Source organism: Micropterus dolomieu, linkage group LG05, assembly GCF_021292245.1.
Source record: "Micropterus dolomieu isolate WLL.071019.BEF.003 ecotype Adirondacks linkage group LG05, ASM2129224v1, whole genome shotgun sequence".
Classification (NCBI taxonomy): Eukaryota; Metazoa; Chordata; class Actinopteri; order Centrarchiformes; family Centrarchidae; genus Micropterus; species Micropterus dolomieu.
In genome coordinates, this window is record NC_060154.1 from 2,975,547 (window position 1) to 2,996,739 (window position 21,193).

The 21,193-nt window shown below is 40.7% G+C and overlaps 1 protein-coding gene across 6 annotated transcripts in view; it reads right to left on the reverse strand.

Annotated features, from left to right (window-relative positions):
- mylk4b (myosin light chain kinase family, member 4b) overlaps positions 1-21,193 on the reverse strand; it is a 66,049-nt gene that overhangs the window by 13,011 nt on the left and 31,845 nt on the right. For all 6 annotated transcript variants that reach the window (XM_046049593.1, XM_046049591.1, XM_046049595.1 and 3 more), the window contains one exon: positions 18,239-18,491. In XM_046049593.1, the coding sequence (XP_045905549.1) occupies positions 18,239-18,451 (213 nt within the window). In that variant the 5' untranslated portion in view covers positions 18,452-18,491. The remainder of the gene's footprint in view (positions 1-18,238; positions 18,492-21,193) is intronic.

A 21,193-nucleotide genomic window follows, 5' to 3' on the forward strand; every position in this document is an offset into this window, starting at 1 on the left:
GACAACAGAAGAAAACAGGAAACAGGTGATACCACGGGCACCTTAGAACTGTTTACACAGAGAAGAAGAGGATTGTGCAAGAGGAAACTCGCTGCACATGTGTTGCTGAGAATTGAAGAGGATGAACTGACACAGATGTATACATGGATACGACACATAAGTTGATAGTCATGTACAGACACAAACATTTGACACTTATTGAGACACGTCTGACTGTGCACATTGACCTAAAACTTTTCCAGTGGTATCTGGAGTAAGCAGGGTGACAAAGCGCTGGCGCCTATATACTGGCTCCCATCTGTCAACACCGGAAAAACCTGACCTATACTCTGTCCCTTGCACTGTTCCCAGTACAGACAGCTCCTCAGCTGTCAGGTTTAACACTCATATCTCCAGTGCCAATTTACCAGCTAAGGTGAGAATGAAAGGGGACACTGTGGAAGTCTAGAGTACAGTATATACTGTGGAAATGCATGTTTTTATCATGGAACAGACAGAAAAGATCAGAGCAAGAGACGGATGCAAGCCACAAACAGCTTTTTCTGCGCGTGATCCACAGACATCATTGTGAATAGGTTTACTGAAAAACCATTTTGGCTGCCATTAGCCAGCTGACTGTTTCTCTCTTTATGACAAAGGAGGAAACGTCACACATTGTGGTCTGTGGATCACTGCAAACAAACATATCAGTCTAAGTAGAAAATACATTTGAAGGTAGTGGAATAAGCAATAAACACAAAATATTATCATATATAAAGTTGTTATGGAAAACATGTTAGTTAGAAGTTTCCTATTTACATATCTAGCAAGACACTTTGTTTGTTCAGGGCAGGTCTGTTTTAAGAGGTTTAGCCTGGAGCTGCTAAACTAGACTGATGCGAGCAGTGAGACTGAATCAAAACGAAAGGAAAGTTGTGGGCTGTAAAACCAAAACAACGAGCTGTATAGACACTGTATTCCTTTATCTCTGCAGTTCGTATCCATGGTACAAAAGTCATAAAAAGATCACGGGTGCCCCATATAGATTACAATGGAGAGGGACAAAGGAAACGCCTTCACTTCAACCTTATATCCATTGTTTTCTCACATCAGACTAGATTAGGTGTCTGATGACGTGTGATAGATGGCTGATAAAACTGATAAAACAATCCAGCAAAATAGAGGCTACAAAGAGGGATGAGGAGAAGAGCAATGTGGTGGTTGAGGAGTCTGAGACTGGTGTTGAGGCCAGTGGGAGGTTTAACTGTACCCTGTTGGACAATCTTTGAAATCCACAGTCAGAAAAGGTTACATGGTAACATGAGAGCCAGTGTGGTAAAGAAGCACTGTTTAGGAATGAGAGTGACGCAGCCTCGCCACTCTCACCACATATAGAGTTACTCAGCAGGAAGACACGGACAATACACAATGCTTATTCTAGTGACAGACTGTCCAGTAATCCAGTATCAATCCAGTGCAATGACCTGAACAACATGAATGCAACAAGCTTCAGCCCAGAGCCCCAATAATAGACTGTGTGACATGCAACAAATGTGTGCCCTAGGGCTAATGGCTGCTGTTGTGGTGAACTGAATCCACATTCAACAATAGTGTAGCTTGGCAAGCAAAAGTTGAAACGAAGGCAGAAGTGGAAAGTAACTAAATATGTTTACTCAAGTAATGTACACATTTTGCAGAAAAGGATTGTGCTTCCGTTATGTCTTTTATAGAAATTATTTTGTAATGTTTTTAATGTAAGAAAACATGCAGTCGATTGAAATCTTTAATTATGTAGATTCAGCCTTAGAGCATTGATACCCAACCCTAAATGTGATACATTTTAGGGGACTGTTAACTCATGAGCAGAGGTGGAAGGTAACGAATCACAATTACTCACCTTACTGTAATTGAGTAGTTTATTTGTGTACTTGTACTTTTTGAAGTAGTTTTTTAAATCTGTAATTTTACTTTTACTTAAGTATGTTTTATCTAAAGTATTGTACTTTGCTACATTTTCAATCACATCGTTACTGAGTAAAAAAAGTGCAAGGAAAAACTCGTGACCACTTTGGCTTCAAGAGAACAACAGCTTTATCATGCAGTGTAAGCTGTGAAAAAAAATGTTGTATTAAGTTCCTGTTAATGCAAACTGAACATTTCCTGCTGCTGCAGCTTCACATTAAAAGCATTTAACTGGCGAAACGCAAGTTGACTGTTGTTTTGTTTTTGTTTTTGTTTTTGTTTATTTTATTTTGAAGTAGTTACAGGAAATGCAATCTGTTTGTAAGTGAGACCGCTCATTCACAAAAAATGCGTCTACTCATCAACAGTCGTTTTCAACATTTTTCTGACAGCGGACCAGTTGGAAATATTGCAGTGAGTAATGCAACAGTCAGGAGCAGACACAGAGAGCTGTTAGATAAAGAGCTGCATGCGGCAGGCTGCACACCTCCACACAACTCACACTTGCTGTTCACAGACTCATGCTGTGTGCAGCATAAATATGGAAAATACCAATAACTGCCGACAATAGTTTGTTTAGCTGGCCCAGACTTCTCTGCCCTGTGGTATTAAAAGGCATCTGTGCTGCACCAGTAACTACGGGTGTCTCATGCACAATAACGACGCAGCTGCATAGCGTCAAAACCGGGTGATTAATATATCATGTCAATCAGAGTCACATTTAGGCTAAAATTACCGATTTTAACCATCACTACTCAGTGAACTGAGGAGTTTGCTAGTAACTAATTATTTACAACACTTATGATATCCCATTAAAATGACCACCTGTTTTAATTTAAATAGCCTGATGATATGACTTCATAAACAGTCCAGTGTTTCCCATTTTCCCAGTCCAGTGCTGCCCGCCATAGGCTAATAATAATAATGAAGTGAAAACATTCTCAAAACTTCTCATTTTAACATAAAAGGTCTCAAACGTTGTTTTGCGCCGTTGATTTGGCGAAGTATCCGTCAAACAAACTAAAATCGAAAGCACTATATGGCTTTGTTCCCTTATCAAATCGCAAAAGAAGACAAAAAACAAGTAGGCCTATAATAAGATTTTAAATCAATATAAATAGGCTATGTTGTTGTTTTTTAAATGAGCTACTTTTATTACTTTTACTTGAGTAGATTTTTATACAAGTAAATTTAGCTGTACTCAAGTAAAACGTCATCAAACAGTAACAGTACTTTTACTTAAGTAGAATATTTTGTACTCTTTCCACCTCTGCTCATGAGCTGAACCTGCACCTACACCTCAAAAAAGAGGCAGAGAACCAGGGCTGCCTAGTAATAGACTAGAAATTTTGGGCTGCCTGACAACAACTCAGTGACAGCTCTCTGATCTCTGGCATGTTCCAGGGCCCAGGTCCAGCTCTGGGGCCCCTGAATCATCCAGGGTTTCCCCTCATCTGGCATCCCTGCCCACAAAGCATTTACCATTCCATCATCATGGCTCACCCCAAACAGCCTCACTAAGACCATAAAGAATTGCAGACGAATAACTGCATTCAAAGGGGGTTTTGTCAACTTATAAAGCCTGTCATTCCCCAAGTTCACCACCAGAGGGTTTCACCTGAATGGCCAACAAGCTGCATAATGCTCAGTGGTGAACTCAGGTATGAGTTATGATGCACTTTAATGTGATGGACGACTGGAATGCTTGTGACAGCTGACTAGTGATGTCTGACCAAATATTCAAACCCAAGATGCCATGTTTTTATAGCTGCACTATTATATGAAATGGAAATATTCAACATGTGTGGCACATTTTATTTATGCACATTTTCCCATAATTCACCGTGACAGATTTATCATCTTTGGAAACCTTGGCATAATGCCTAGAAAAGTTATGTGGGTTTGAACAGTGCTTGATACTGCAACATGCAATGTTACTGATTGACTCACTGGGAGATTTTGCAGGGTTGAAGAGGTCGTGTCAAATATCTGTTTTTATGGCATATAATTCCTAGGGTGTTTTTTCCACTATTGTTAGAGGACGGATGTCTGGCGAGTATATGACAATGGAAAGAAGGTTACACATTATCTGCGCAGCTCCACCTGCTGCTTTTCTATCTGACAACCCTCCTTGTTTCACCACTGGCTGATGACAGTCTGTACTTTCACAGTTCGTTCAGCTCTCAGACAGACACCAAAAACATTCCTTTCGCGGTGCAGTATGACGTCCGCAAAGTGTGTGTGTATACATGTGTGTTTGTGCTGGGGAGGGCGATTTGGCCCAGCCTGTAAACATGTTACATAAGTTACAGAATTATGTAGCACAGATCCCTAAATACATGCAGACACACCAACTTCCCTCAGTTATAGTGAGTTGCTGCTCTTTGTCAGCGTTAAATAACATGAAGACAACTTGGTGTGATGGTGTTTGAAAGAGGATTCGAGATAAATGGTGACCTCTGACCTCTGAGACTAACTGTCAATCCCGCCGCTGCACTAATAAAACATACACACAAAACCCAGCAAAGCTTAGTGGAGATTTCCAACAGAGGATCTCATATCTCCCTCCGCCTCTCAGTGTCACAGTGCCAGCACAAACTGGTGTAAAACTGCAGCTTGATAAAATAATTTTATCTAACATTTAACATTTTCCAACTAGGCCCCAAAATGAATTGATATAAAAGCTATTAACTTTAATAATTTGGTAGTTAGAGACAGTCCTTGAACTAGAGGACCAAGTTCAGTTCCTCAAGCAAGGAACTAACTCACTGTGACGCCCTGTGGGGTCATGTGTGGGTGTGGCCAATCTCTATCCCTTGCAAGTGAAGAGCTGAGACTGATTGCAGTGACTCTGGGCACCTGGGCTAATTGCCCTGTAGAGTATTTGTAACACCTTATTCTCATTCTTGGAGAGGTCGCTGCTGGGCTGAGGATGGTCCTCTCTGCTAACTTGTAACCATCTGTTTCCCTCCACAGGTTCCACCTTTGCCTTGGTTTCTGGACATGCTGTTTTAGTTGATAGTTATTATTTCTTGCACATTACAACACCCTCACACACATTTTCCATGCATACATCATCCTGCCCTAAACCACTGATGTTCATACCCCATACTCGTTCACCTTTACTTTGGCACCAGCCCTAATTTGGTTAATTTTGGTTTAAATAAACATATTTTGTTAAACTTCTACCATGATTTGTCTCCCTTTTGTTGTGGCCTTTTGAGTCGGGTCATAACACTGACCGTTCAGCCTGACCTCCCTGGAGGAAAGGACGTCTTAAATCACTGTATCATGTTAACAAGTAAATACACTCTGCATTATGTAGTGTACAACTGGTGTTTAAAGCAAATTTGTTAACATGAATTTTTTCTGTATAAGGAAGTTTATTATTATGTGCTATTACTTCAAGATAGGTCACATGATTGCCTTGTTGCGCTGCCTCCCACATGGAAAACCAAAACTAAAATAGACAAAAGATACATGATGAAATAATTGCATAAAATAGTGAAAATCAATCAAAATAAGTAATTTGACATCGCTCTCTAAATCTTATTTACTCTGTTCAAAATTGTACTGTTATTCTACATTTCAAAATTTTCCTTTTCACTTTTCACACACATGCATATTTGTGTTGTATGTTTTGTAGATTTATTCAGACTTTAAAAAAAAAATTAATATGAGTATGTGCAACACTATCATTGCATGAGGGGAATTGTCTCTGTAAATAATATCACAAAGTTTCTAGACCTGCTCTATATGAAAAGTGCAATGATATAACTTTTGTTGTGAATTAGTACTTTAAAAATAAAATTGAACTGAATTATAATTACTGTACAGCACACAGTAATATACCTTTGACAGCAATAAGGGCAACACTGGACCAGCCAAGTCCAGTTGCAAAACATTAAATCACATTTTGCAATAACGTCAGTAGCAACATAAAGCGTATAATAGTAGGAGTAAATCATCTAATACAAATCATTAGTAGGGCTATATGATGTAGTGAATCTAAGGAAGGTGTATTTGTGTTCCACTACCACTGGATGGCAGCAGACAACCACAGACCGATGACTCCCTTTTAAACACAAACCCTAATGATGATCTCTTTAGACGCTATAGGAGCTCTGGTTACCCTGAACCCTGACCTAATAACCTCCTACACACACCCACACACACACACACACACACACACACACACACACACTCACACAGATCTGGCAAGTCAGTGTTTGCCATGTAAGATTTAGAGGTGGCCTAGATGGTGACACATCATACACGCCCAACTGCATGTGACTTTATGTTGGCAAAATTTAACTTAATTTCATCCTGCTGTCATTCACTACCTAAATAACACTTCCCCATTGCCAGTGATTGCTTGCCATTCATTTCTATATGAAAATCAACTTGTATAGATATGAAATAGCTTGAGTTGAACGGTGTGTCTGCTGATATTGTTATTTTGGAATGACTCCTCTTTGTTAACTCCAGCTACTCTACATCAACTCCAGACATATTCTAATCTACACACTGGAACATGTATCCAATGCACCCTTTAGAAAGGGCAGTCTAATTCAGCTGACTGCTCTCCCCACTGTTTGCTCTGCCAGTGCTGCTGCTGCTGCTAACACCAATTCAGTCTAACAGCCCTGCAATAATGTTGAGTTTTTGGTAACTATCACTGTATATATCAATATCACTTACTACACTTGAGATCTGTTCTACGTGCTCTGTTTCTACTCCCATGTTTGATTTGCTAAAATGATTTGACAAAGCTGATATGTTTAAAAGAGATTTGGCCAGGCACAATGATAAAGGTATTAGCAGAAATGTTTGGGCTTCCTACTCTTCTGTATCACAAGCAAATACATATAAAGAAATATGAACTTGAAAAGTCTATTTTATATACTGTGAACCTAGTTCTAGTTCCTACATTAAAACTGGCACCTGAGTGTAATGTTATATAACCATTGTTTGAACAACACTTAAATTAAGAACAGGGACACCACACAACATAACACAGTAGCTACACTAGACAAGACAAAAAAGAGCAGAGCAACTTCTGTAAGACGGAGTGAACATGCATTATAAAGTTATTACATTACACTACATTTATTTGACAGCTTTAGTCATATCTTTCATCTTTCATAAGATATATAAAGCATACAATTAACAAATTAATAAGGATGTATTATTAATATAGATTAAACTATCCATCAGTTTTAAAGTAGTTAAAACTAGCTCCACCTTTACCAGCTGCAACTTTAAAGTCATGCTTACACATTAATCAATAATAGTAATTATACGATATATACTTAAACAATTACACGTTATCTCTTTATCTCATATATTATATATATTGGACATATATATATATTCTAACAGGGGTTATTCTAGATAATGAGGCTGCATTTCCTACATGTTTTATTGTTATTTTTACTTGAGCAAAATATCTGAGTAGTATCTCTGCCACCACTGAGTGCTGGTGTATAGTTTTTTAGCAGTTTAAACATGTCACCTCAGATGGTATTTTCGAGGTTCCTTCCAATCCGACTGCAGGCATTTTGGACTCGTTCGTGGGCCATTTATTATCAGCTTTGGTCCCTTCTTCAAGACATAAGACAAAGACCATGTTAATCTGTTCTGCCTTTGGTGGCTGGCGCTGTTTAGCTTTTCACCAGGGGAAAACTGCTTCACTTTCTCATCTAATTATCTCTGACACTGCTAACTGTTTTTCTCAGTTGCATTTCAGTTTTGTGGTAATGTTTTGTGGTTTTTATTATGAATGTATTATTATTGCTATTTTTATACATTCATCATGGTTTTATTACTGTTCAGCTAGCTAGCCTTGTCATGGCGTCCACTGGTGGTTCTATGCTGAGGGTGAAATCACTCCCTTCTTCACTGAACAAAAAATACTGTAGTTTACTTCATAGTGACACACTGTATGAATCATCATAACACTGACAGGTGTATTGTTGCATTTAAATGTAATTTTCATATCTGTCAAAAGCAAATTATTGCGTTGTGGCACTTTTGTTTACAGGTAACATTAGTGTAAACGTACGTCATTGCATACGCTTATTTCTGGACTGGAGAATACCTCATGCTGCTGACTTCCACACAGTAACATCCGTCTATCCTTTATCTATAACCGCTTATCCGTGCAGGGTAGCAGTGGGGGGGGTGGGAGGGGGATGGAGGCAATCCCAGCTGATTGGGCACACACTGGACAGGTTGCCAGTGTATTACAGGGCTGACACATAGAAACAAACAGCCGTTCACACCCACATTTACACGTAAGGGCAACTTAGAGTCACCGATCGACCTACCAACAAACTGGAGCATCCTCTAGTAGAGGATACTGCTGCCATTAGTGATTTAAACATGACTGTTACCCATTCACTTAACTTTGATGTAATAGTAGCTTTAAGGAAAAGTCAGCATGGCCATTGACACATATAGGATTCACATTTTCACAAACTCAAAAGAACTGAGTTTTAACATTATACAGTATATTTAACCTACTTATAAAAACTTAATGTGTCTCTACCTAATTGTCACGAGCATTTAGATGAGGGAAGACCCTCAGAGGCAGGTTTAGCAGTCCTAGCCATATGAAAATAATCAAAAAAACACATTTACATTTACTCATTTGGCAGACGCTTTTATCCAAAGCGACTTACATTTACTGAACAACAAACAAGCTAATAGCATGTATGGCATAAATGGGGTAAATATCTATGGAAAGAAGTAGAAGTTAACAAAATAGAGCAATCAATACAAGAGAATTGTAAGGGCATATAAGGAGAAGAGCACAGAAAGTGCATGTTAGAGGTGTTATAAGAGAAAGTGTTCTAGGAAGAGCTTCTTGAAGTTAGAAGAGGGACGCCCCTGCTCTGATGGCATGTAGTAGCCCGTTCCACCATCGTGTTGTCACAGAGAACAGCTGGGACTGAGATTGCTTTGTGTGCAGGGATGGCAGAGCCAAGTGGCGTTCGTTGGAGGAATGCAGTGGCCGAGAATGAACGTAAGCTTGTATAATGGAGTTTAGGATAGATGGGTGCTGCAGACCCAGTAGTCATTATGTCTGCAAGCATTAGTGATTTGAATTTTATTCCGGCGGCCACGAGTAGCCAGCGAAGGTCACTGAGTAATGGAGTGACATATGTCCTTTTAGGTTGATCAAAAACAAGACGCGCTGCTGCGTTCAGAACCGTTTGTAGTGGTTTCACCACACAAGCTGATGAATTTCTGCAACTCGCCACACAGAAAAAGACATGGCAATGGCCAGCAGACACTTGTGCTTGTGTGTACTGAGCGTGCGTGTTTTTGTTTGGCTGTGTGGATTAGGCCCCACCACCATGTATCTGCACTGTGCTGGTAATGAGTTATGCAAATGGATGAAAGTGGACACCAACCCTCCCTCATCCTTCAGTCCTCATACCAGAGACAAACAGAGGAAGAAACAGGGAGCCAGGTGAGCTGAGGATTAAAAATCTAAGTGAAATGTATGTTCAATTGAAACTGAATCACTGATCTGATTTGTCAAGTCAAATTTTCACAGTATTTATAATATGCATACATTTATATTGAGGGTCTGTCGCAAAAAAGCATTGGCAACAGTCAACTGTGTAAAAATACAGTACATATATTCTGAGCAGAAATGGTATAACTATGTCAAAACTTCGCCTGTTAACGCTGTCACTGCTGAATCCAGAAATGTTACTTTAGCCCTTACTTTGGCTTTTCTCCCCCAACTTTGATCAAATTCTACCATGAATTCTACTTAACAATTTATGCAAATATAGTGAGAAATTACTTATGTTGAATTTTCAGTTTAGAACAAGGTATCTTTAAGGTTCACATCATCATGCACCAACAGGTAAATAAATGTTAAATAAATGTAAAATATTTATATCAACAAACGTGGGGAAAATGTGACTTTGTCTAGTGTATAATAAAAGTAAAACACATTGGGATCTCTTATTTGCAGGGAATCATTTTAGATTTTCTCTGAAGATCTTTAATTGCACATTAACATGAAAAAGATCTGCTTTTTCTACACTTTTTGTATGCAAGCATCAATAAAATCACTCTTGGTAAACCACAAGATTCCAATCTTTTTTTTTTTAATCATAAACTGGAAATTGAAATGTCTCCAGTTAAATGACTCCTCTTTACTTTATGTCATGCCCAAAACACGATGTGTATTTCAGTTGCAAGATCTATAAAACAAACACAAACAACACAACAAAAACTGAATTTCCTTTGTCTTTTTAAATCTTGAATATGAAGCTATCGCTGGCTCTGTTCTTCCATCCCTCCTGTAGTTGTTTGTGTGCTAATTTTGTCTGAGCTATGTGAGTGTGAGAATCTGAGGCAGTAGAAACACTTCTCACATTAGTCATGCTCACACGCGTTAGCACAAGCTACAGTTTATTCTTTACAAGGCTCCCACAGATCAATTTGTTTGTATACTGTATGTCCCTGCATAGAACTTTCCTACTTTTCTTGATTTTGATGATAAAGTAATAATTATCTGTTTAGTTTTAAGATAAAAAAAAAAAACATTATAATATTATATGTATGACATGGCTGTCAGGAAATATAGATCAGGATAAAGATGATGCAGGATGGTTGGTAAATGCTACACCCCGGTAGTGAATTGGTTAATAATCTGTTAATAATAAATTATTATTATTATTAAATGGAATCATCAACTTATTTGTTGCATGAACAAACACAACAAGAATAAAGAGGAGCTCAATCTGATCTCATTCTCACAAACACACACGTGGGCTTTTTTGCCTGGTTAACGTTTTACTGACAGGCCTTGTAACTTTGTTTTTCTTTTCACACAAATATATTACTCACAGTATGCAAAAGGCTGGCTTTTAATGCAAAAATGGAGTTGATGAAGAAAACACTCCCACTTCAACTGAAGATGCTCCTCTGTGTATTCAGGTTAGTGGGCTTTAGCATGAATGAGACATGGTTACAGAAATAGAGTATAAGGTAAGGAAGGTTAATTAGAGGTCAGCTGAGAAACACGATTGTTTCAGAACCTTGGAAAGATCTCACTTAAACAGGACTAACCTGTTTTACACCCAGTTTTCAAAGTGCTTTAATACGAAACTTAAACTCTGAATCTTCTCACATCAGTCTGATCTGTTATTCATCCTATAAACCTGCGCTGACAACATGTTGACCTATTTGGCCTTAACTATCCACAGTAGTAGAAACGATAAATAGAGCTATAAATCTAGCAGTAATAAGGCAAGTGTCAGCTGAGACTAGAAGACTGAGACTAATAAAAATATTGACCTCACACTGGCAAGCTTTAACTGCTCAAAGCACCACAGCTCTCGCGCTTTATGAGGAGTCAATTACATTTACGTCCTGCTGGATTATGTTAACATGATAAACAGTTTCATACCGGACACGGTATGCGTAGTTTAGAGAGCACAGGCTCCTCTGGATGGAGCAGTGGAGTTAAGTGCTTTTGGACAGAATTTAGATGTCACTGCTGGTGATAAGTGTGTGTGTCACATGAAAGATGACGTATTTTCCACTGACTGTCTTGTGCTCACACACTGGCAACAGATGGAAGAAATACTGCTTCACTTGCCAAAAACTATTGTTGTTGCATTGTGTTGTCAAAGCACTTCAGAAGTTCATCACAACAGCAGAAATGGTACAGATGTTAGAGATACCTCAGCTGCCAGCTTTACTGCCAGTATAGAGAAATTCCTGGGTACTCTGTACACACAGACCCGATTAATCAATGATGTTCTACTTTATCCAGTGGGAGACCAGCTCTGAAATCATGTTGGCCTTTTCACATCACCAGAAACACAACTCATCTTCTCGGAGTGAAAGGAGACACTAGGCCACCAGCAGATAACACCAGCATTGCTGAGCTCAGATATTCCAAGGTCTTCTTTACAAAATTCAGTGATATGATACTCAAACCGCTTACATGCCTCCAACTACTGCTCTGCTCCGCTAGCCAGAGCTTTGTCATGAAGCATGAGTGTCTTAATGCAGGAAAAAATTATATTTTCACTGTAAATCATTATAATTTAGAAGTCAGATAATGCATTTTCAATTTTGATTTCAATGCTGCACACCCTCTAAATCTGGGAATTTATTATTGAGAGAAATTTTTTAAACATTATTTATTCCATCTTAGTCTTAGTCTTTTTTAAATTCCAGAAAAAAAGGAGTTAAAATTTGACAAAGCCTGAGCTGACAATGTTGACACATTTGTGTCCAGGGTGCTCATGATATACTATATATATATATATATGCATCAAAATACATGTTGTGATAGCCAACCACCATTATTCAAATAAGTGTAAAAAAATAGTCAAAATGTTCAACTGTGGCCATAGTTAATGTAATAACATCCATTACTTCATGTCCGGTTCATGCAGGCCTCTTGCTGGCCTCTGCCATGATCCACAACATGACAGCTGAGCACCATAACCTAAGATTTGTAGATTTCTTACATTATTTACAACAATTCTGCTATCTATTCATTCAGTTTAAATGAACTTTGGGCATGTTTTCACATGTAGCACAGGTGCACTCCTCTTTTGGTGTATTACCTGTACGTCTGCAAATGTTGTGGTCCTTCCCCTCTTCTTGCCAGAGAATAATTTCCACAGCCTTCGCCACAGGAAAGTGGCCACCAGACATACACTCCCTAATATCCAAATATCTTTATCCCTTAGGACGTTCTCCATGATGGAAACCTTCCTCTTCCTGTCCCTGTTGTCCGCCTGCAAAGGCTGTCTGTCTTATTTCAGCCTCTCTGCCACCCGTAGCAAAGGAGTCTCAGGTGGTGGGCAACAACTTGTTGACATGGGGTGAGACGGCAAGTGTGATTATGAAATAGCTGGCTTTCTGTAGCTGTGCATTGAATGCTCAATCTCCTGCCTACTACAGACTTGGACAAGAATAGGGGGTCTGTGCGGTCAAGCCACCTGCCCACCCAGCCAACCATTCACCCTCCACTCGGCGTCCTTCCTGCTTCCCACCACAGGACCTAAAAGGAGAGAACATGCTGTCTCTGAGACGAGAACGAGACAGGTGGTGTCGGGTTCAGGGTGTCGTTGCAGTACGCAGAATCAGATGCCTGCTGCTGCTGCTGGTATGTTAGCGAGACCCCTGTGGTATCCTTTAACTTCAGACACAGCACTTCATGCATGCATGCATACTCCTAAGTATATCTGTCCAGTAGTCACTTTGCCTCTCTGTACCTCACAAATGGACACAATCATGTGCAGACATCATTGCAGATGCAAACAATGGCAATCACGTGGGCAATCACACACACATGTAAACAAACAACTGCATATGTGTGGTGCTAAATTTATCCTTTCTGTGGCCACATGCGGCACAGGTGAAAAGTGTTGAAAAGTTATGTTTTTCAGGGAACCACTACGGCCACACTATGTGAGAGAGAGACAGAAATTGGCCATAATTGTATCTATCTATAGGCAAACAAAGCTAAATGTTTTAGTAATACAACAATTACTCATTTAGCTGATGCTTTTATACAAAGCAACTTACAATTGCTATATATATGTCAGAGGTCGCACGCCTCTGGAGCAACTAAGGGTTAAGTGTCTGGCTCAGGGACACATTGGTGGAAGTGTCACAGTGGGGAATTGAACCCAGGCCTCCCATACCAAAGCCATGTGTCTTATGCACTGCACCATCATCACCCAAGCATGTAAACATAATAAATTACACTGTGATTAAGAAACAAGAGAGAACTAGAAAGAAATACCAAAATCCTGATATTAAACATAAACACACGCAAAACACTAAGAAACTCCTGTAGGGCTGTACTGAAGGTCATTTACATTTGAGCCTTCTATTGAGGTTTTCGAATGAAGCGCCATATTCAGTCATATTTTATGACCTCATCACCCTAAAAAAAAAAACCTCAGACAAAATCCTTAATTTTCATGAAGTCATTCATTAGATTAAATTAGTTAGCCTTCTTTTGTTAAGTACAGGCAGATTCAGTAGGATTTGTCGGTTGCTGTTTGTAATCATACAAACTTTCCTGTTTTTCCAGGTTTCTCCCGAATTTCAAGGCCATCTCCGGGCACTTCCCGTTTTGTTGTCACTTCTGGAAAACTCCCGTAATTTGCGTTGCCAATTTTATTATGAATAATTCCCATACACGGATCCAAGTTTTGGATGTTTGTCTGTTGCCAGATCGTCTATGAAACACAGTCTACACACACAATCCATACACAACACACAATTTCAACCCTTCTGTCAATACCACCTGAAAACCAACATTCCGATCCAAGAGGCTCAGCTGCTCTCTGCACAGGCAGACGGGCCAGCTAACTTAATGTCAGCATTAAATACACCTGCAGGAAGGAGCCACATTGCCTGATTTTGTGTGAATGTGTGCAGCCAAAGCCATCGTTCATCCCATCCACTGTGTGTGTGTGTGTGTGTGTGTGTGTGTGTGTGTGTGTGTGTGTGTGTGTGTGTGTGTGTGTGTGTGTGTGTGTGTGTGTGTGTAGCTCAGCCCCGCCCTCAGTCAAACAGACACACACACCTCACAGAGAGAAGAGGAGAGGGACGGAGACAGCAATGTGTCCTGGTCGCTACCCTACTCTCTGCAGAGCGAATATAAAAAAAAGCTGCACAGTATTCAAATGTTTAGAATTCAAATGTCAACGTTATGAAAGAAGCTTTGAACTGTTTGGTGCTGCCCTACATTCCGGTTTCTCCTACATATACCGTACCCATAGTGCATCCTGGTGCGATGTGTTCTCCAAGTAAGTGCACACGTACCCGGCCATCCTTATGTTTTAAAAGAAAAAATGAGAACAGGCCACATTCTTTCATTGCTCTGTGGTCGAGCTCTGATGCTCACATGCCCACCCATTGTAGGTGCTTCCAGCAGTGGACAGGTGTCAGCATGGGCACCCTGACTAGTCTGCATCTACTCAGCATCATACGCAACAAACTGTGATTCACTGTGTGTTCGGATACCTTTCTATGAGAACTAACATGAACTTTTTCCGCAGCTCGTCTTTTGGATCGGACCACACGGGCCAGCCTTTGCTCCCCACGTGCATCAGTGAGTCATGGCCGCCCATGACCCTGTCACCGGTTCACCGCTTTTCCTTCCTTGGACCACATTTGATAGGTACTGCTGACTGCAGACCAGGAACACATTTCAAGAGCTGTAGTTTTAGAGATGCTTTGACCCAGTTATCTAGCCATCACAATTCAGTTATTGTCAAAGTTGCTCAAATCCTTACGCTTGCACATTTTTCCTGCTTCTAGCACATCAACTGTGAGGAAAACTTGCTGCCTACACTGTAAAAACTAAAAACTCAGTAAGATTAATTATCTTAATTCAAGGCAAAATATACTTGTTTTTTGTCTGACAAGATTTTTCTTCTTACCAGGCGGCTTTTATGTTTTTTTGTCCTTTAGTAGCAAATGAAATATTCTTGTTCTGTTGGCAGATAATTTTGCTTATTTTAAGTAATATTTAACCCATTTTAATGCTTTTTTCTCTTGTTTTTGAGAGCTCACTTTTTGCAGTGTAATATATCCCACCTACTGACAGGTGCCATGGTAAGGAGATAATCAGTGTTGTTCACTTCACCTGTCATAATGTTATGGCTGATCGGTGTATATTCAGTACACACCACCTATAGACAAAGATGAACAGATCGACTCTGTGTTGTCAGCAGAATGCTGCAGACTTTACTTTTTGGACTGACTCTGTGTGCCATAGTCTAGATGTCTGGATCTGTCTGGATGCAACTGATGATTTTATACTGGATGGTGGAGTTTGACCACAGCAGTCAAAGACATCAAATGCCTTCTCGTGCCCTGTTAAACTTGTAGGTTTACAGTATGAAGGACTTTGAACATTGGTGCCTTTACATATTTCAGGATGATACATTTTTTTGTGTTTTTAAGTTATTTATATCAATTAACAACCTTGGGAAAAACAAAGATTTGTTTAAATTTAAGGGCGTCCCTTTGTGTTTAAAAGCGATGGGGACATTTAACGGCCCAGATTAGAGTTGTGACAAAACACTTTGCCCATGAGACATGACTATACTTGGTTCACGAGAATAAGACTAGAATATATTTCAATCATAGTGAAAATAAATATTCATTGATGAAATATACGATTGGCTGCCATTAAACACTTAATTTCCTGCATTCTAGAGACATTTTCTGCACCAATTTGTTGTGCAAAGGTCTTTATCTATGGGGAACACATTACATTTGTTGTTTAACATTTCTTGTTGCAAGCTATTTTTGAGAACATTTTTAACAAATGCTTTCAAAAAGTGGTGGGGACAACATCAGCTATTTCAGAAAGTGGTTGGGACATGTTCCCAGTGTAAATTACACCCATGTTGAAATTTAAGACTCTTAAGATTTTTTACACCCACAAAATAAATAAATAAATAATGGCCACTGAAATGTGATTTTTACTTAACTATCTCTACATTGTACAGAGTGGCAGTTGGTATTGGTCATTGGCACTTTGATTTATTAACAAAAAAGCATAATTCCACTGACATGTCTATATTTCATATATAAAATAAAAAGACAAGGGGTTTTCAGGCTGCCTGTTGTAGCATGTTGTTGGAATCTATTTAGAAAGTTTTAAGATTTTTAAGATTTTTGAAAGCACTTTTTTTCCCCACAGCACAGCAGTCCAAAGTAAGTTTGATTTAACAAGCAGCAACAGCTGGTGCGTGGCGGGGGTTCAAGGGTCTGACAGTGTTACAGAGCAGGACTCCTGGGAGGTAAATATTCCCTCAGGAGAACCTCTGCGGAGAGCACGGCTAGAGTGACAGCGTCTGTTAATGAAGCTGGTGGATCTGGTGGCTGGCCTGCATGTTTCTGAAAACTGTGGAACAGTTTGTAGTAGTTAGACGACATAAAATGCAAGCGGCAGGTGGGTGGAGGATGGAGAACAGAGAAATGTAGAGAATAGAAAGACATGTGGTGGAGCAAAGGTGCAACTGAGGTCAGACTTAAGAGATAAAGGGTAAGGTGAGAGCATTGTTCACTAGGCACTATGTTTGGCTGAGGAACTTCAATGTATATGGTGCCTCCCCTGTAACAGAACATGTCCTTGAGCGCTACCTGGTGGTCACTTGGAAAGCACCAAGGACAGTAAATAAGCCAAATTCCCAGCATAATGTACAAATGGTCATGATGTATACACTTCCTGCAACTTTTCTACACTTGAGTACGCTGGAAGTGGAAATTATGATAATGACCACTTTAGCTGAAGTTACTTTTCATAGAAGGAAATGCCTTGTTTAAGGCGACTTTTATATATAGTTAATCTGAGCAGACATCCCCTGGATGTTTTATTGTACTTGTGCATTTTTTGTGGAGTAGCTGATATATCATGAGTATCTGAAATTAACATTCAAGATCTTCTCTTTATAGTAACTGACTACCAGTAACTCATATTAGAAGTCAAGTCCCTATTCATTTTCTAAATGAGCAAAGCAAACTGGCCCACGGCCGCCATCTTGTGGCAGCTAGATTTGTTTGTGTTGAACAAGCACCAGACATTAATTTCAGTCTGTGGTTGACTGTGTGAGTGTGTGAGTGTGTGAGTGAGAACAAGAGAGAGAGAGAGAGAGGAGAGAGAAAGAGAAAGACCAGTGCGAGTTGAGGAGGTCCAAATGGACAATAATAACATTAAACCATCTGCAGCTCCTTGTAGTGAGCTTGTTCTATTCCACCTGTCAGGGCAAGTTGTGCCTGCCAACAGGTGCAGAGAACCGGAATAGTGTTTGCTCTAGGCTATTTCAGATCCCTTCTTCCTCCCCTCTGAACAGACTACTGATGTGGGGCTCGGCTATTCAGATCCCTTCTTCCCCCCCTGAACAGACTACTGATGTGGGGCTCGGGTTAAACATTAGACAGTATTGCCATCAGGAGGTGGAACATTGTTAGAGAGTCTTATTCTTATACAGTCTCACTCCCATTAATATTGGCTGTAGGATGGACTTGATGATGATGATTAAATGATTAATTGAGTTAAAATGGTTAGCAGTCAAACATAGCAGGGTGGTTCACTGATTAACCCAGAGAAGGGTATCAGTTTAAAAAAATAAAACTAAAGGAGAAGGGAGTATGGAGTAACAGAAAAGAGCATTTTCGGATGCAGCAATCAATGATTTATCTAATCAACATCAGTTGTGAGTGTGATGGTTCTGTGTGGACGATAAGAGTGAGGAGGATATAAGGCAGTGCATGTTACCTGCTGGTTTCCTCCCTCCAGCTCCACATGTTTGAGCTCCCAGAAGCAGCGCATGGTCTCCACCTTCTCCAGGTGCCGGTAGAAGGCCAGTCGGCCCAGACGAAGGCTGTTACTGCGGTTACGGATTGCCTTCAGCCCCTCCATCTTTTCAACGATGGGGGACATGGGTATCGGCGGTGGTACAGCAGATGATGGGAGTTTTTCATTCTTCATGCCAGAAACAGACTCATTACACAGAGTCTTCTTGTCTGACCTGAAAGTACAACAAGCTTTTTATTAATTGTCCTTTAAAATAAAAAATTCCATCAACACCACAGTTTTGCGAAATGGATAAAATGTACTGTTGAAATGATTAGTCAAAGCAAGTCATTAATCTACAGATTTTGACAATCGATCATACTTTTATGTATTTTGGGACCCAAAACTTCCCAAAAAAATAGTGGTTCCCACTTGGTGTTCTGGGAAATTGGGACATTTTGTAATATTTCAATTATTTATTATTATTTATTTGCAAATTGCAACTGCTATCACAACTAGAGATTGACGAAGTACAACAAATATGCTACGGCAAGGGGGAGCCAGGACGACAGGTCAGCGGAGAGATGTCATCATCATCCTCCCCAGACTCAGAGATTGGGTCCCAAGCCCCAATAACAATGAGGGCGACTGACCTTCGACTGAAGATCATAACCAAATTGGACCCCCAAGTACAACGACCAAGATTGCCAAGGCTAAGTGATAAAGTACCCTCTGAAAGTCTGCTAGAAGATGTGAATACTGCTACTTAATATTATAATAATACATAATAATATCCCTACTAAAGCCATAACCGAGACCAATGAGCTGATATACGCCACAGCAACAGTGAACACCACAAGCCACAAAGAGCATTACCCCCCATGGAGGAGAAGGCTAGAGGCCAAGATCAAGGCAACACGAAGAAAGGTTAGTCAGCTCTCAGAGCTACAGAAAGGTGCAAGGAAGGGGCTACCTAAGAAATACAACAAGCTGACGATACCTGAGGCTCTTGAGACTGCCAAACAAAGACTTACCGCTCTGGCTAACCGCCTAAAGAGATACAAGGGAGAAGCAGAAGTCAGGAGAATAAACACAAGATCAGATCCACCCAGGGCTAAGACTGAACAGTACTGGAAGAACATATGGGAGAAAGAGGCATCACACAACACCAATGCTCAGTGGCTAGTGGAGCTAAGAACAGATCACAGCAATCTCCCAGAACAAGAACCAGTAACCATTACAACGGCAGACATCCAAGAAAGAGCAGCAGGTATGAAGAGCTGGACAGCACCAGGCCCTGACATGATCCACACCTACTGGCTGAAGAAACTAACTGCACTCCATGAACGCCTGGCAGCACAAATGAACCAATTGCTGATGGATGGGACCCACCCAGAATGGTTAACCCAAGGACGGACAGTCCTGATCATGAAGGATCCCCAGAAGGGAACAATCCCATCCAACTACCGGCCAATAACCTGCCTCTGCACAACATGTAAGCTCCTGTCAGGCATCATAGCGGCTAAGATGAGTAGGTATATTTCTCAATACATGGACAGGGCCCAGAAGGGAATGGACAGTAATACCAGGGGAGCCAAGCACCAGCTTCTGGTCGATAGAGCAGTCACTCGAGAATGCAAGACCAGGCAGACCAATCTGTGCACCGCCTGGATTGATTATAAAAAAGCCCACGACTCAATGCCACATACATGATACTGGAATGCTTGGAAATGTACAAGATCAACAGGACACTAATAGCCTTCATCAAGAACGCAATGGGGCTGTGGAAGACAAGTCTGAAAGCAAACTCAAAGCCAATTGCACAAGTCACCATCAAGTGCAGCATATACCAAGGTGATGCACTATCCCAGCAGCTGTTCTGCATAGGCCTGAACCCCCCCAGCCAGATCATCACAAAGACTGGCTACGGATACCGGTTCCAAAGTGGAATAACCATCAGTCACCTCCTCTACATGGATGACATCAAGCTATATGCCAGAAATGAGCGAGACATCGACTCACTGATCCACACTGGGCTAGTGAGTGTCCAGACCACTGTCCAGGATGAAACGACAAAGATCCAGGAGTGCATCAGGAAGATGGCCCCCAAAGATGAAGGGCTTAGTGAATACCTCAGGCAGCAGAAACCCGAGGGTGAGGACAAGGAAGATGAAGAACCTTCATGGATAGACAAGCCACTGCACGGCATGTACCACAGACAAATAGAAGAAGTGGTTGATATCAAGAAATCCTACCAGTTGCTGGAAAAGTCTGGACTAAATGACAGCACAGAAGCACTAATCATGGCTGCACAAGAACAGGCACTCAGTACAAGTTCAATAGAGGCTGGGCTCTACCACACCAGGCAGGACCCCAGGCGCAGACTGTGCAAGGATGCCCCTGAGACAGTACAGCAACAGCAGAGTGTAAGATGCAGGCAGGATGTGCGTACATGGAACGCCAAAACCAGGTACAGGAACATCTGCCATGAGTATGGGCTGGAAGTCCCAAGGTCAAAATGGAAGACACCTCTTAAGGTATTTGAGAATGACCAAACTAAGATCCTGTGGGACTTCAAGATCCAGACTGACAAACTGGTAATAGCTAACCAACCAGACATTGTGTTGATCAACAAACAGCAGAAGAAGGCTGCAGTGATAGATGTGGCAATCCCAAGCGACAGCAACATCAAGAAGAAGGAACACGAGAAGCTTGAGAAATACCAAGGGCTGAAAGAGGAGCTAGAAAAGTGACTACGGATGTACTCTGGAAAAGATGTGGAAAGTAAGAGCAACAATGGTGCCAGTGGTGATCGGAGCACTGGGTGCTGTGACCCCCAAACAGTGGCTACAGCAGATTGCAGGTAAAACATCAGAGGTCTCTGTCCAGAAGAGTGCAGTCCTAGGAACAGCTAAGATACTGCACCCTCAAACTCCC